Consider the following 18,757-nt stretch of genomic DNA (forward strand, 5'->3'; position numbering starts at 1 on the left):
CTTTGTGTAGAGATATCGGGGTTATCTCACACTTAAATTTTGACGCTCATTTTTATTCTTTATTAATTATACATTTATAATTAAATAATAAACACATAAACACACATAATTCACATAATACTCAAATATTTCATATTTATTACTTCAAAAAGAGTTACAATAGTTGACCTAGACTATTACATTGACAAAAATGCTTAGCCCTGAAACCTGGGCGTTACAAAATCCGACAACGACTTAAGATTCCACCAAAAATTTTCGGCGAGCCTTGAGGAATATTTTTAGTGGGGTTTATAGCATTGCCCAAGAGGAGTACAATGGTGGTGTCGGAATTGCAAGAGGTGGTCGGAGTTGGTCGAAAATGGTTGGAAAGTGGCGATATGGTGGTGGTGGCGGTCGGAATTGCAACAACAGATCAGAATGGATTTTGGGTGGGCTTTGTAGAGCTTGAAAAATCGGAGAGAATGGAGGTGGTTTCACGTAATTCCGACTGGCGGTTGACGGGAAATCGAGTTTTAGTGATGGAGGTAGGTAGTGTTCTAATGGAGTTTAGGGGAGAATAAGAAGAATAAGTGGGGAAGAAGGGCCGACTACTGCATATGGGGGATTTAATTCGTGGTCAAACTTGGTCAAAACATGGGTCAACGAGAGTCAACACCCCACGCGGACGAATTTACGAGTACACGCGGTCCGCGTGTAGTGCCTTAAAACGGTCCATTTGTTCGATCTTTCACACAGTCATCTTTCCGAGTACACACTGTCACAACTAGAAATTTTTGGTGCCTTGTAACTACAACACTTATGTCAATTATGAATCAAAAACATGAAAGCATGCATGATGCTTACTCTATGACAACAAAATTTCAATCAAACACTTCATACAAGCACTGCAAATAGTCAACAAACAGGTGGAAACCTTAGAAATCCTTGTTTAAGTCCATTTTGGATTAGGATTTCCTTATTGGGTCCAATGGACCAATAAGCTTCCAATTGGAATATCATGGGCTCTAATTGGACCCACTTTCATTTATTTTAATATTTTGGGCCATATTGGGCCTAGAATGAAATAAAATATTTAAAAGGACCATATTGGGCCATAACAAAACTAAATAGCCCTAATGGGCCATAAAAATTTATACTTTGATGTATATTGGACCTATATCTTGGATTTAATCACTCAAGGCCCAAAACTCTCTCCTCTCTTCTCCATTCTCGGCCCAAGTCCAAAGGAAAAGAGGAGTTGACTTATTAGTGCCACCTCATTTTTACATGGAAGTTATCCATGCAAATAACCCAAATCTCCATGCAACCATCTTATCAATCCTCTCTCTTCTTGCTCTCGACCGAAACCAAACACACACACACACACACTTCATTCAAAAATTCTCTCAAAGAAACTCTCTCCCCATTCTCTTAAAATTTTCGAGATCTAAGAGGTGTTCAAGGGATTTCTTTCATAAAAATCATCATTCAAGGTAAGTTGGTGCTTAAATCTATGATCTAACTCACTTCTTTTCATCAAAAATCATCTCTTAATCCATTCAAGTTCATGATCTTGCATCTTAGAACCCACTAAGTTCGAGATCCATCCAAGGAACTTGCTAGGGCCGAAAATAGCACCAAACTTCTCCAAATCTTCTTCACAACCAATCCATAACTCAAGGTGAGTTTCATACCCTCTTCTTTTCGGTTTTTATGAGTTTTATGGGGGGAGAATACAAGTAAATGTGTAGATCTATGTGTAAATGTATGCTATGTGTGATTTGATGCATGTATGTGTGTGATATCATGTGTTTGTGATGAATATGTTATCCAAAAAGTGTGTAAAAACCAAGATCTAAAACATGAGGAAGGAAATAAAACTATTTTAGACTAATCAACTCAATAAAAATAGTTTATATGGTTAGGATGAACATACTTGAACATAAAACCCATTTTTGGGCATAAAATGTCAAAAATACAAAACTTAGGGGCCAAACCGACAAGTTATAATTTCTGGTGGGTCAAAAGGGTCCAAACAGTTTCTATAATAATTTTTCTGAACAACAACATTGTTGAGGGGCTTAAAATGTAAATTTTGAATTTAATGGGCTAAATTTGGGCTTTTCGGCCCAATAAGCTTCAAAATGCGAGATTTCTAAGTTTGAGGAGCTGAAAATGCAACCTTTTGTAAAACAGGGGATTTGAAGTATAATAAAACTATTCCAATGGTCAAAAATGCTTTTCAAATTCAAAAAGGATAAAAAAATGTAAAAAAATTCTATTTTGGGCCAAAACTGTCAAAGTTGTGAAATTGAGGGTTTTAACCGAGAAAACACCATTCTGGAAGGACTAAAGTTGTTTACAAAATAAATTTGGGCTAAAAATGTCTTTTCAACAAGTTTATGATACAAAAGTGTCAAAATAATGTTTTAAGGACTAAAATGAATTTCTTTTATATAAAGGACTAAAAGTGCTATTTTTATAAAAGAAAGGTTGTGAAACGGTAAAAATCTTACTTTTAAACAAACTAATTCATTAAGATAAAATACAAGATCCACGACTACCGATGAAACGTAAAAACAAATACACTCTCACAACCAATATCGTTACAAAACGAATTGATTCGGTCTCGAATCAATAACAAAACAAAAATCAATAAACCATAGTATTTCAATAAACATGTGATAACTACGAGGAGTCAACATTCAAACTTTGGGCTTGAAAGTTTCAAATCGTGCTTGTTGGGCCTTGCTAGCCCAATAACATGATCTTTGGGCCCGGAGGGAACGCGCTTACATGTTAATGGGCCTTCTATGACCCAATTACATGTAAAAGGACTTTCAATAGCTCTATTGTGCTATTGGGACCTAATGGTCCATTAGTACTGCTAGTGAGGTCGAGAAGTCAAATGCGAGTTGGGCCAAGTGCCTTTCGTATTCCCAATAGCCTTGAATAACTTATGGAAATAAAGGGGGCTTCATACCCTCCTTTCTCCTCGGTTGTTGGGCTTATGAGAAATCGAGTAAACAGATTCGTGGCGTAAATCAAGAGAAGTCAGGGTGGTTGGATTAAGTGAGTAGTACGGACGACACCTTAAGGATCGTTCGTAATTTGTAGTTATAAACTAGTCATTTTCATTAATGTGTGATTGTAACAACTCACAAACCTTAATCAATCCAATGTCACCTGGGTAATAAAAAAAAATCATCGTATCGGTGTAACAGTAAACAAGACATGTAATTTACGTATTGGGAAGACATCGGGTTTTCCCGGGGAGTTCAACATTTTAACCTATGAGATGTATACAAAGTTTAACAATTATACATGTTTTCAAAATCGACAAGCATATTTACGGATCTTCACACTTTTTCTATAAACAAATACTATTTTCAGAAAATATTGGATTTTCTGGGTTTGCAATCTTCACAAAAATCATTTTTCCATAACATTACTTATGAACTCACCAACATTTCATATGTTGACGTTTTTCAAAATAACTTGTATTCTCAGGTAACTGGTAAGTCGAAGAATAAGCACCAAGTTATGTCATGGTGTTTTGCTTAGATTTCCTATCGAATGGTTTATGTTATGAAATTGTAATGACTAAAACAATGCAATAGATGTAAACAATAACAGTTGTACTATTTCAATGCATGGTGATGAATGATGTTATGATTCATGTATAATCATTGTGATGGTATTCAATTTAAGTCACAAGAGCCCTCGGACGTTTCCGCCGTTCGATTTGGGGTGTGACACACACGATCCGTTTATATAAACATGCGGACGACTCTTCGAGTATACGTGGACCACGTAAAATGTTCTGTAAGTCCCCAATTCTTGAAGATGGATGGCTCTTCGAGTATATTTCGTCCTACATGGAAGGCCACCTTGTGCACTTCACCATGAGAACACACTCTCTCCTTGCCTAACTGTTTGATAACTTCCCTTCTTTTCCTATCATTGTCTGAATCTTCACCCAGAGAATCCCATTCATCATTTTTAAGAACCTCTATATCCTCTACTTCCTCTTGAACATCATTGCACTCATGAAACTTATACTCACTCCTTAAATACTCTGCATCCGTGTCTATACTCATGTGAAAATTCTCCATGTCTACTTCAATATATGGAATTAGGTTATCTTCATCAACGATAAAGTCAATATCTTCACTGCTGTCTTCACTGCTCTCTGAATCATCATCACTACTTGCATCTACATCAGCTATGTTGGATGATTTTTTTGGACTACTTTCATTAAATTCAACCCCGTAGAAGAGGGTCAAAATCTTCCAACATTTCCTCTTCTACACTATAGTTGTTTTCAAAAGGGACTTCATTTGATTGGTGTTTCTTATTCATAGTAGTACACCCCTCCTCTACACCCTTATTTACAATAGGTTGCCCCTCTTCTAGACCTTCATTCACTAATTTTTCAACCATTTCTAAATCAGCAGTGGCAGTTACAAGGTCAACTTGATCACCTTCAACAACATATATTCCTCTATTGTCTACCCAATCCAAGCAAAGCTTTTTATTACATGATGAGCTACCTTGGATAGGTTTCCAACCTCTACCCCTACTCAACTCAGGTGTGAAAGACCCATACCTTGCCAAGGTCAACCCTACTTTACCCTTACAAACTTCAGATTCCACCAAGTGAGGACCAACAATAAAGGATATGGGCTGAGGTGGTTCCTCATCTTTTATCTCTTCTGTTATAAACCTTCTACGACCATTTGGGTACATGAAATAGGTAACTAACGTTGTTTCTCCATGCTCTGTGTACACTTTTATCAGTTTGTTCTCACTCACATATTTTGATAGGTTACGTACATCATCATCATCATTACCTAGAGCTCTTAGTCCAAAATCCAAACCCTCATTAGGCAAACGGAAATGGTAGTAGATGACATGTGGAACAACATACCCTAAATCTAACATGATGAAGTCCATCTCGTGTACTGAGAATTCTTCTATATCGACCACGTCAATGTATGCTACAACCCCTTCAATATACTTGATGCCTGGAAACTTTATGAACTTCCCACCATGATGAAGTTCAATATTGAACATGGTGGGATGTCCAACTTAAAAAACAAAACAAAAAAAGATTTTTAGATTTCAAAAGTGTAAGAACGTGATCAAATACAGAGGATCTTACCATAAATTTGGTTGGGATCAATTTCTTCACCGTGTGCTCTGATGGACCACATTGTGAGAACCATTTGCGAAATTTCAACAACAGATTGAAGCTCGATCAGGAAAAGGGTTTGTGATTAAGGGTTATTTATTTATTTATTTATTTATTTATTTATTTTTTTTTTATCTTCACGTCGTCGAAGGTGGGTGAAGGAATAGGAGTAGCCAACCGATAATTAGGGGTGATAGACACAAATAGCCTGTAGAACTTTCAATTGACGGTATTGTGTAATACAGATGAAAAGACGAAATTACCCTCACATGGAGGGTACGTGCTATACTAAACGGAAGGAAATAGATGGGAGTTAAGTCCAGAGACCAAAATCACGAGAAGTTTCATCTTTTGGACCAACCATGCAACTTGAAAACATTTTGGACGTTATCCACAATTTTTAGATAAACACAGAGACTACAAATGCATTTTTGTCTACTCTAAACCATTTTACTTGACTCAAATACTCAATTTCGTCGACTCGCTAACTATTCAGGCGAACTCGGGTTTGCCAAAACTGGAATTTGTTCGGCTGGGACCCACATACATCAGACAGTGCAATTGTGCATGTTCCCAAGCGACACCACCTTCCACGGTTCCACCGATAATGACGATTTCCTGCGACGGAAAGGTAATCTACAACCTTGACTACCGATCGAAGAACGACGATGCGTGGTACACCTCCGGCGTCGTTCTCGAAAATGGAAAGCGGCTGCGCGTCAAGTTCGAGGATTTCAAGTCAGGCGACGCTGATGAGGTATTCTCTATGGGTAGTTTCTCCAAACACGATGAACTGGAAGAATTTCTCCGTAGATTTCGTCCGGTGTCCGTGCCGGTCGAGGAGAACGAGTGCTCCACAGTGATCGAAGGCATGACGGTGTGTGCTACTTATAAAGGCGATGGATCAGTTCGATACTTCGACGCCATTGTTGATGGTGTATGTATCTTATCTTACCTAAACTTTAGGGCAAATACTCAGTAATTTCACAATGTTTTCGATCACCTGCTCGAACAAGTAGACAATCGCATTCTATTCTCACTAATCATTTCAGTAACATCTTCGTCCAATTTCGATACCTTTATCTGACATAAATCATACTGAGACGTTAAAACTCTCTCGTTAGATTGCTCATCCGTAGCCTTCTTGTTCCAAATAGAACGCTCTTCTTAATCTGAATAAAATTAACTAGAAGAAGAAGCTTCTGTTTAAGAAATCACTCACCAATCACCACAACTTCCGAATTCATATCAGTAGATAGACAGATTCGAAAATGCATATTACTAGTTCTGTTTTGTCTATTTAGGCAAGCAATTTGTTCTTCCCATTTTGTTCACAGTTTGCTGTTATCCACCGTATAGGTTTGCTACAAAGAGCATAAACCTGAGAAGTGCTTATGCACTTATCTACTATGCTGGAAACATGGCCCTGGTGAAGGCATCGTAACTGCAGAAAGTATTGTTGATATATGCTTCATTATGTCTGGTGCCCCTGATCACAGAGTTACTGACTTTGCAAAGCTTGTGAAGGAAAAACTCTCTTCTCAATCTAGTCTCACACCCAAGACTCCATTTCTGTCCAGAAAAACAAGCTCAAACCAAACTCTTAACAAGTTACAGGTAAGCTCTTCAGTGCATGACATTTTCTCTTGCAGTTTGTGATTTCTTGTAATAATATGTAAATGGTTCTCTCCTTGATTTGTAGGAATTCAGTGGTGATGGAGACAGTTGTTTTGGTGGATTCTCTGAAGGTTTTTAAATTTCCATCTTTTAAATCTCAGTGATTTCAGAACTCATTATAGTCTGTTTTTGCAAGGATAGAGAAGGGAAGATTCAAGATTGAACTAATTGATCAGGACAGAGACATGGGAGGTGTCAAAGAAACTGAATCTCATCATTTCATAATATTAGAGAATCTGGAGAAAGATCTATCTCCAGTCTTGATGAAAGACTTCATATATGAACAAACTTCAATCACAACACATACTTATGTTTTTCAAAGCCTGTCAACTGAACCATATGCAAGAGGAGTAATTATTGTGGATAGCAAACAAAAGCTGAAGAGGATACATGAATTTATAAGCAATCCAAATCAGTTTATTGTATCTACTTTTTCTGGAAGGTAACCATTAACTTAATTTCCTTCTTTCATTTACTGAATTTATAATCAATTCAAATCACTTCATTTCCCATAGGCCATGGGTTATAGCTGAAGACATGCTTAGAGCTGAAACTTTCAACATAATGCAGATCCTGCAGCCAAAGTCTGAGGTGAACGTTTTTTACTTTTCTTTCTATAATTATCAACTTTTTATCTTTTGTGTTTGTTTTTTATTGATCTTTGAGCTTCTTGAAATCCCAATACCAGAAGAAAAAAACAGGAGAGAAGTTAATGGTGGTGCATTTAGGAACAAAAGAATATATGAGAGCTAAAAAATCAAAAGATCTATATATGGAATTCCGGAATCATGTAAATAGACTTGTGAAGAGGTTAGATATGGAGGAGAAGAAGAAATGGCGTTCATCCAGTACAAACTAGTTACTAATTCAGGTATACAATTATAAATTTAACCAAAATTTAATGTCAATGCACTTCTTTACAAGCTTTATGTATGTTTATTTGTCATGTTTCCTGGATAAAAAGCTGGAAGTTGAAGAGACTGTTATTTTATTGCAGGTGTAGTAAAAGGTGCAAGAGGTGAGTTGTAATTTTGTAAAGCAAAACTTAATGTTAATATAACAAAAGTCTATTTGGATCTGGTTGAAAAGCAATGGGTAAGTAGTTTTATGGTGGGTAAAATTTAAGGATATATATATATATATATATATATATATATATATATATATATATATATATATATATATATATATATATATATATATATATATATATATATATATATATATATATATATGTTTCTCTTACCTATCAATTTTAATTGGATGTGAAAAATGCATTTTTGCATGATTATTTCAATGGAACTGTTTTCATGCATGATGCATCAACCCATGGTTAAAGCCGACTCATTTTAAATAAACGGGAATTTTTGTTTTTAATTTTGATGCTTGGTTGGCTACTGTTATAGTGAATTCCTATAAAATCAATTACCAATGCCAAGGTAATTTTAATTCATGTTACAGATTCGAATTTTTTTGTAATTTTTAATTAGTAATATTGTGATGATTGGTAATTTACCAATTTATAATAACAAGGTAAATCGTGAGCAACAAAAAAACATAGATGATTTTTTCGAATGAAAATAAAACGTATCTATATGCTAACTATTTATTTTTGTATAAGAAAGTGGTCATGGTCTTTTGAAAATTGATTTTGGCAAATATTGATTAACTTTTATTTAGATGGTTTTGTTTTTTCTTCTAAATTTATAGATCATATTATTATATTTGGATATAAGTATACTATAATATTTTATTAAAGCGCCATCTATTATAAAGTTTTGGCTCCATCCCTTTCAGAGTTATAATGTAAGTGCCATCTACCAAAATATTTCAACACTTACACACCAAATATATTGAAAATTAGGTCCACCAACGGTGAACCATGTATTTTATTTGAGGATTTACGAGACAATCTCAATATTTATTCACTTCATGTTTTGACCGCGGTGGACTATTAGTGATATATCTTATCTTATTTTGTAAATGTATTTTATCCATTTCTCTAGGTGCACAAGCCTTCTTGTCCCTATGTAGGGATGTCAAAAACCCATGTGGGATCCCGATCCTGTACGGAACTAAATTAAAAAAAAAAAAAAAAGGGAGCGGGAGCAGGGGTAGAATTAAACCCCGTTTATTTTCGGGATCGGGGTTGAGAGCTGGTATTTCCGTCCCGTAATCCCACCGGGGCCCCGGTTGTACATTTATGTAAAAAATATATATTTAATATAAAATACATATACAAAATAGATTTACTAATTTTAGGTGTAGGTTAGGTTTTACTTTTTCGTTTTCAATTAATAAATATTGAAGATGTAGTGAAATGATCATATATTTTGGGATATGTAAGTATTTTATATTTATAATATTGTATTTCTCATATTTTATATTTTTAAGATTGTTGGAATTGTTGTTTTGTAATGTTGAATTCGTAATGTTGGATTTTTAATTTTTTAGTTTCTAAAAGACTACGCTTTAAACTTTTAAAGTTATTAAAAATAGACATTTTAGCCTAAACCAAAGTAGTTGTCTAGCAAAAAAAAAAACGAATTTTAAGTCTATAAACCAGGGGAACCGGGGGCTATGTAAACGGGGGAGCCGGGGACGTGACCGGGAGCGGGGGCAACAACTGATTTCGGGGGCAGGAGCGGGAGCAGCTATTTCCGCTCCCGTTTGGTCCTGTTGACATCCCTACCCTTACGAAATGTGGTCTAGGCACTTTTTGTTATTTTTATTGTTTATAACTCGTGTAAAATATGATTTTTGATATATATATATATATATATATATATATATATATATATATATATATATATATATATATAAAACACATAACGGCCCCATCCAAATGAGTGTAACGGGTCCCCGCCCACTGAGTATAATGGGCCCCGCCTAATAAGTATAACGGGCACCACCCTAACTCGCATAACGGACTATGCCCAACAAGTATAAAGGGCCCCACCCTAACTTGCATAACGAGCCCCGCCTACATACAGTTCATATAAGCATAACAGATAATAGCATACATAATAACCATCGGGTCCCGCCCAGTAAGCATACTAGCATACACACATACTAGTGTCACGCAGACAACAAATATTCTAACATAACAGATCATGGGTCAACATTGGTACATTTGACTCGCTAAACATGGTGAGGAAACTCACATCGTATTGCCGAATCTCACAGAAGTATCTCTAATTGTTGGTCCACTTAAATCCCCGCGCTAACAATTCACAAAATAATCATCCATTAATAATCGGATCCCGATCGACACAAAGTGTCAAAACTAGGGTAAAATACATTTTTACTCTTTGCCCAACTTGGCCTAAGGCCTAGGCCTAAACCACCAATCCAAAGGCCCAAATCCTAATTAGTCACCCAAGGCTCAAATCATGGCCCAATTTTCCAAATTAGGTCTAAATCTCATTGTGGACCTTCTCAAAATAATTATCAGCCCATAACCTAATGGCCTAACGAGGCTCAAAACAACTAAGCCTAAAAGATGGTCCAAACCGAAGCCCAAACACCGAAGTCCACTCTGTTGAGTACGCGGGGAGTATTGTCACACCCCGCTATAGCAAAAACACGGGACACAACATTACAAAGGGTTTCATAGCAAAAGATAAAGACAACACCAACCATAATATTAAAATCTTTATAGTTTATAATGAGTTTGAACAACTTCAAGGAAAAATATTACAATACATTTGAAAAATAACACATGGGAATGCTCCTACAAGCGATATGGCTCTATGTGCCACTTACTCGATGATTCCTGAAAAAACATGTAAAACGAACGTCAACTATAAAAATAGTTGGTGAGTTCACAGGTTTACAAAAATGTTGGTTTCATGAATCATAATCAAAGTTTTGACAGAAGTTTTCATAAATAAAAGTATATTGCTAAAACGAGTAAATAAGTTTGCATAAACAAAGTTCGTTGTCATCATGAGAAATAAAGTATGTTGCCAAAATGAGATGCAAAGTTCATATTCTAATGGGAAATAAAGTTTGTTGCTAAAATAAATAAATAGGTCCGTTGTCATCATGAGAAATAAAGTATCTTGCCCAAATGAGTGCAACAACGTTCATATTCTCATGTGAAATAAATTATGATGCTAAAATGAATAAATAAGCTCGTTGTCATCATGAGAAATAAAGTATGTTGCCCAAATGGGATGCAACGTTCATATTCTCATGGGAAATAAAGTTCGATGCTAAAATGAATAAATATGTTCATTGTCATCATGAGAAATAAAGTATTTTTCCTAAATGAGATGCAACGTTCATATTCTCATGGGAAATAAAGTTCGATGCTAAAACGAGATACAAGGTTCGTATGTGCATAATGAGTATACCATGAGTTCACAACCCAAGCCTAATGACCGAGGGTGCCCTCTTCTATATCTATAGCTAACATAGGGAAATATAGTAAAATGCATTCAAGCAAATCATGCGAGTGGGGAGTTGTCTACCTCCTAATAGCGTTATCCGTAATGACCATGGGCTCAAATAAGTTAACGAGTTGTGTGAACTGATTACAGGGACTTAATTGCGATAAGGCCTCATGAATTAACAATAGCATACACATACATAACAAATCACTTTTGATACAATTGAAAATAAGTACAACAAACATAATTGAGTAAACAACATGCTTTTTCACCCCAAAACATTTAAAAATCAAAAATAGGGGGAGACGTGAATACTCACAATGATGTGTGAAGGTATTTGTGATGCCTTGAGCTAACTTCCCTCACATCTTAGTACCGATTCTCTACGATAAGGTTACACAGTAGTAAGTCTCTAGTTGAAAATCCAACATTAGTATACTTAATTTCTACAATAGAATTATGCCAATATTATATCAAAATTAGGTTTTGTAAAAGTTACAAACATTTTTCTATAAATTCAGATTTTCATGGAGCAAATTGTTAAATAACATATTTAAGTGAAAAATACCATTTATGGCAATGTCAATTAAAGTGTAACTATAATATTTTGGAAATTGTTTAAAATGGTTAAGTACTCAAAACTAAATCAAATAAGTTATAAAAATTTTCCAAACTTTGTATTTCAGTTTTAACTGAATTGAAAGACATTAAAATAAATTTTTCTAATTTTTTGATTTGTCTAACTATTTTTCATCAATTTAATTCCTTGAAACATCATAAAATTTGGGGGAAATAATAAATGATCATGGAAAATTATTATAATTGTTGTGTTACTGATTCACAGTGTCCATAAACTGGAAAAATTATTAAATGCCAATTTTGATCAATAAACCCCGATTTTAAAAGTTAAAAGTCTTTTGCACAATGAAATTTTAATTAAATATCAAACAGTAATTAAAAATCACCAAACTTTTTAGGGGTAATTACTAATCTAGCAAAATTAAGGAAGTAATTAACAATTTTTAGCAAAAATTAGGAATTGTCCCAAAATAGCCCACGAAACCGTAGGAATTTAGATTCGGCTACTGTTTCACTAATTCGTCTACTGTTTTATGTTTAGTATAATTTATTTTTTTTCAGTTTGAAGATATAAAACCATAAGTTTTATTAAAACCTACGTTTTTCCCTCTACCAAATACAATTTCCCAAACCGTAGGCTACGATTTTGAGTAAAATATACGGTTTTTTTTTTTTTTTTTTTTTTTTTTTTTTTTTTTTTTTTATATTGATTTTGCCCGAAAACTACGGTTTCGCGTTGAAGTCCATGGTTTTGGATATTAACCTACCTTTTTTTTAATAGAGAGTATTTTTTTGAGATTTATTTTGATTAAAAATATTGTTTGTAAAATATAGAGTAGTTGCATGCCAATTATTTTGTAAAAAAAAATACTTTTTGTAAAATAATAAATAGTTTTTTAACAATTATTTTGATAAAAATAGTTTTTTGCTAATAAAATGTAGATTCCTTTTTTTTTTTTGAGTTTGTTGGCTAATTTTTTAATAAATTTGACTACTCTTTAGGTAAATTTGACTTTTTTTTTTTGTTAAAATTGATTATTTTTTTGTCAGGGTGGACTACTGTTTTGAACTTATTACATATAATAAACGTTCCACATTTGTGGAATTTTATTTCATATTTGGGAAGTTTTCTTATCTAGTTTCTTTTTTTCTCAAAATTAACATAATGAGTTGTAACGAGTATTTCGTATTGCTTATTATGGATGGAAGATGGGAGTTTCTTAATTTCCAATTATCATATGTTTGGCCACCGGGCTACAATTCGAGAATGTTTTATTTAGGTGTTGAATTTTACGAAACCACCACGTTCACCGAATTTGTTTATTTGGTGGGGTGCAAGATGGGTATTCCCAAAGAATCAAAAGTCAGTCTGACTTATCAACATCCCGAACAACTCTATTATTGTGGTATTGTTGATGATCGTGAAACATCCCGAAAATAAAAGCCAGATATTTCATTTTAACTCATTAATAAAACCATAATTATCTTTCAACATATAAAAATCGTAAACTGTGTATCTCAAGAATAACAAAACATCTGTCAAATATATTCGAGTATAAACATCACAGGTTGAACAAATGGTGTGTGCACTGCAATCTTCCCGAGCTCCTCTTTTGAAAACTGAAGCACCTAAAACCAAAACCAAAAACTAAAACTATAAGCATGAAGCCTAGTGAGTTTCCTCAAACTATCACATACCATGCAATAACATATAAAGCACATACTGGGCCTTGCCCACTGTATCGGATCGAAGTCTGGAACTGACTAGGGCCTTGCCCACTATATCGGACCGTAGTCCAGAACTAACTAGGGTCTCGCCCTCTGCATTAGACCGGAGTCCGGAACTAACTAGGGCCTTGCCCACTGCATCGAACCGGAGTCTGGAACTAACTAGGGCCTCGCCCTCTGCATCGGACCGGAGTCCGAAAATAACTAGGGCCTTGCCCACTGCATCGGACCGGAGTCCGGAACTAACTAGGGCCTTGCCCTCTGCATCGGACCCGAGTCTGGAACTGACTGAACATATCATTACATAATCATAACATATAACAATAACACATTTCTGCATACTGCAACGGGCGGCAGCCCGGAACACATAACACATAGCCATGCCTGAATCACAAGGACATCAAGCATATTGGATTACTGCTATCTAAACGGGTCGGCCTTGTGGCCGTAGACCCGTTCCTACTGGAAGGAAACTCACCTCGCACTGCTGAAACCCTACTGGTACACTTCTAGCTGTTATCTGATAATCCCCGTATTGCTACTCCTCTAGCTCCCTGAACTATCAATACCATAATAATACTTAGCCCAATACAATAATCCTTCATAAGGTAGAATGACCATTCTACCCCCTCCTAGTCCAACTTGATACATAATCAAAGTCCAACACTAAGTAAGCTTCCTAAGCCCACTAGTGACCCACTAATGGCCCAATTTTCTACATTGGGCCCAATCCTTAATGGGCCTTACCCTAAGCCTAATTATATATTCCTTGGCCCATATTAACTGACTCCTGATGGCCCACTATGGCCCAAGGCCCAAAATCCAAAACACAACCCACAACGAGGCCCAAAACGCACAAAGCCAAACTCTGCTGAGTACGCTGGGCGTATTGGCCTGCTAGTGAGTATGCTGGGCGTACCTGCATGTACGCTCAGTGTAATCCTCCTGTTAAGACACTTTTCTATTAAGTGCTTGATACCCCAATTCAGAAGCTACAAACTCATATCCAAGTCTTATTCCATGTCTTAAACCATAAAGTTGCTTACTTGATGGCTTGCATGACCCACATAAGCTCAAAATCCAAAAACAATAATCTATATCCATGAAAAAAGGTCTTAACTCATACATACACTCATTTGGACCTTCAAGATATCAACTTTATGTTCTAGGGAGTCATTTCACCAAGGGTAGCAACCCTTGGCCTGGAAATCGGATTTCAGCTATAAAGCTTCCACCTTTGGGCCAAAAACTAAACCATACTAGATATAAGCACCCTTAAGTAAAGTTGTGAGCTTTATACCTTCAAAGAGTTCCAGAAGATGATGCTATCATAGATCTATAAGCTCTGGCCTCTAAGGTTCCTCCTTGCCAATCTTCTTCTTTTCTCTTCCAAGTTTCAAACCACCAAAATGAGCTTCCCAAGGTAAAGATCTCACAAAATGAAGGTTGGGGCGTTCTAAGGTTTCTTTTGAAGTTGGGGAGGCTGATATGGAGGCTAGGGTTGAAGACATTATGTTCTTTATATAGTGGCACTCCCAAAAATAGGGTTTAAAGGCTTTTAGCGTATGCTGGGCGTACGCCTTCAACACCTGCGATCAATTGCCCCGCTACTCTGGGTGTACACTAGCCTTACGTTGGGCATACCCAACTAAAAACGCGTGCACTTTGTGCATGCTAGGGACTGCCTTGACAACTTTTCCATTAAGGGGCCATAAATGTCAACAACTTCAATCATCATAATTCCTTCGTTCTAAGTCCATTTCCGATGGACCTTATATCCACGAATAGGCGACGAGAAGCCCTATGTTTCTAGCGACACATCCCGACCCAAAACCTCTTGAATAAAACTCAAAACCCATAAAAGACAGGAATACCCTTAGCCTTGGCCTCTGAAATCCATAAACATATATTTTCAGAACAGGGTGTTACAACTCTCACCCACTTAAACTAGACTTCATCCTCGAAGTCCGCCACGACTAACTATCCTATAATCTGCTCTCAACATTCCTATCCCATGCGCACATCACCTGCCTTGTCCGATCCCCGAAGAACCTTGAAAGCACTTCTAATCACCCACATTCCTGGGAGCACGACTCTTACCCAACCGAAAATCCTTTTGGTACTCCTTGAGTACTTATGTTGGACATCCTAGGGTCACCCCTTTTCTCGTGCGCGATCACTAGCCTTCCCAAGGCAGCTTCCCAAAAACAACAATCTTTCCTTTCTCTGTGACGAACGTACCTTTCACTGTATCTACTTCTCCAGCCACTCCCAGTGTTGGCCACTTCACTGACACCCATTGAGTGTTCTCTCTTGCTATATCCTGATGCTGAAAACCCCTCCCAACGAATAGGTCAGATAATCCTTCGAGTAAAAGATTCATCTGTGCAACAGTTAGACTCATACGAGAGCTGCGCAACATGTTCAAATCAACTACTCTGAGATTATTTAATCCCACTACATACGACAAGTCACTTCCAAATCATTCAGGTGCTTCCCCTGCACTGGAAATCCTAAGACACCAATACTGTCTGATACTCTGAAACTACCCGCCACACATAATTGCCTGAAATGCTGAGCTGCCTGATACACTGGACTATCTGAAACACTAAACTGCCTGAAACACTGAACTATCTGAAGCACTGAACTGCCTGAAACACTAAATTGCCTGAAACACTGAAGTGTTTGAAACACTGAACTGCCTAAAACACTGAACTGCCTGAAACACTGAATTGCCTGAAACAACACGCTGCTACATGGCTGCTTCCCCAAGGTCCATCATGACCTCCCTGGTTCCAGTCTATCTGGAATACGAATGCCTCGTCTGGTTGCTGAGTCAAGAGTAATCTCACAGTCTCCCTACACGACTTCCAAGTATAATCTTTTTTATCAACAATTGCCACAAGTTCTCTTACCACCGTGGCTCTAAGGACCCGGTGATGTACTGATCGAGTCCATACATCGAGTCCTAACATCAACAAATTCCAAAGCTAAAAGTGACTACTACGCGACCAATGGTAGCCTTATATCTCAAACGACCTTAAACGGACCATTGCTTGCTTGATCTCATGACTGTAGTGGTGATCCCATGGTCTCATCACTGGCTCAAACAAGTCTAATTCATCTGGAGAAATCTGTAACCAATCTGTGGATTTACCACACCCTCACTACTACACCCGACTGGTGGGTACTACTATTCTTCTCGTGATCTGTCATCACCCCGACACTACCTGCCAACCTAGTGAAATCCATGCCAACCATCGCAGGTTTACAACACTCTAATGCTATCTTATGTCCGCTTTCCGGACGAATCGAGACCACCTTGGTCCCAACTAATCTGCCATAATTTGGGTTACCGGACTCCTGCTGATTACTGAACCCAGTCTCAATCGCTCAGTAGCTCCCAGCGACTCCTGAAGGAAACTTCAGCAATTTATAATTGTTCTATCTACCTTGCCATTCTGACTCTATATGCTTTAGGATCCTCGATCCCCTAACCCGACCCTAAGGTCTCTACTGGGTCCCACCTGCACTGCTACCAACATACGGGCCTCGCCAACGGGTCTTACCCGACTATATCTTAGAGCGGCCTCTCCCAAGGTCTCACCTCTCTAGGGCTATGCAGGCCAACTCCATATTGAATCTCATCGAACTATCCTTTACTGATTTCTATTATGCTAACTAGGAGACACGCGCCTTGCCTAAACTCCACTAATTAGGAGATACGGGCCCTCGCCCACACTCCTCTACCAGGCTACTAATAAATGTTACGGCTATCCCACAACCTTTCCACACTCTCCATGATGACTATACTACTAACTACTAATCCGAAAGCATCCCATGCTAGGCGTTCACTTAATCTACATCCTGACTCACTCAAGTCCTACTGGCGATCCACCGACCTGGTTTCCCAAACCAGCCATTAGCTAACATGAAAATATGAACTCTACATTGGGAAGTTTCCTAAACCCCTAACTCACGTGCTCCTTAATCCAACCAGCCACTCAGGATGATTTCCTTATCAACGAGGATACACACTCATCCCAGTTTTGTACTTACTTCTGCTTCTGACCACTAGGATGGTTCTCCCCACTTTGATTCCACTATCTCCTTATAGCTTACAGCTTGAAAAGGATTCCCAATCCATTTCTCATCTAATGGTCGATCTGCTGACAACTGGTACTTACTATTGCTAGTGCTCTTAAACTAACCAATACCAAATCTGAACCATTCTGAAAGACTAACATGATACCTCTCAAGCCCCTCTCATACTTGCTACAGTGACTACATCCTGAGAACCTGCTCAAAAGGGGAAATGTCTTCAAACTACTACTCTAACGTCTAAGGTATGCAGATGGCAAATAAATTTATTATAATCAGGAGAAAAAATATTTTGAAATGCTCTACTAATATCGATGCAGTACCATAACAATAAAATCATGAACCAAAGTTGAATTTGGAATACATACCAGTGATCTATTGCGGCTCGATCTTGACTTCCTGCGGAACCATGGGTGTTGGAGCCTGAACTACCCCTCCCTGCTGGAGTATCTACAATGAAACCGGAGCTGCCTTAACCCTTATACGGGGGCAATTCGCTCTGATGTGTCCAGACTGATGACAGCGATGACACAAATCTTCCTCCAACGTGCATTCTTGATGCTTGTGATCCTTCCACCCGCACCTTCCACACTTATGTCACACCCCAAAACCGATGGCGGAAACGTTTTGGGGCGGAGGACGTCATGTAAAGTATCATAACTAATGTACATATCAAGCATAGTAAACACAAAACATTATATTACAAAGCAATATTTACATTTGTTTGAAGACAAAGTAATACATGTTTTATAGATACATTAGTTTAAACAAAAGTAAAGACGTGACTTCTATATGCTCCGTCTTCTCCAAAAGATTGCGGGATACCTGTCTAACGAGAACCTGAGAATACAAGCAATTTTAAAAATATCAGCATAAAGCTGGTGAGTTCCTAAGCGGTTTATTTCTGTAAAAGAACAAGTTTTCTTTGGTTTTCTGAAAAAGTTGTTATCCAAGAAAATCTCATATTTTATTATAAGAAAAGTTTAGTTATCCATTTGTTACACAGTTTGGTTAAGAACAATTATGTTATCTTAGGAAAAACCCTTATTTTCCTTAAAAGTTGGTGGTTGGTTATTGATTCGGAATGTAGTGTACAAGTATCTAC

The 18,757-nt window shown here is 37.1% G+C and overlaps 1 protein-coding gene across 1 annotated transcript; it reads left to right on the forward strand.

The window, feature by feature from the left end:
* Window positions 1-5,641: 5,641 nt before the first annotated feature.
* Window positions 5,642-7,965, forward strand: LOC145005915 (uncharacterized). The gene is made up of 7 exons (XM_078965025.1): window positions 5,642-6,110; window positions 6,533-6,790; window positions 6,876-6,921; window positions 6,992-7,292; window positions 7,366-7,441; window positions 7,539-7,721; window positions 7,848-7,965. Exons 1-6 carry the CDS (start codon window positions 5,781-5,783, stop codon window positions 7,707-7,709), a joined length of 1,182 nt encoding a protein of 393 aa, XP_078821151.1. The 5' UTR covers window positions 5,642-5,780; the 3' UTR covers window positions 7,710-7,721; window positions 7,848-7,965.
* The last annotated feature ends 10,792 nt before the right edge of the window (window positions 7,966-18,757 follow it).

This window comes from Lactuca saligna, chromosome 7, assembly GCF_052625555.1.
Source record: "Lactuca saligna cultivar CGN05327 chromosome 7, ASM5262555v1, whole genome shotgun sequence".
In the NCBI taxonomy this organism is placed as follows: domain Eukaryota; kingdom Viridiplantae; phylum Streptophyta; class Magnoliopsida; order Asterales; family Asteraceae; genus Lactuca; species Lactuca saligna.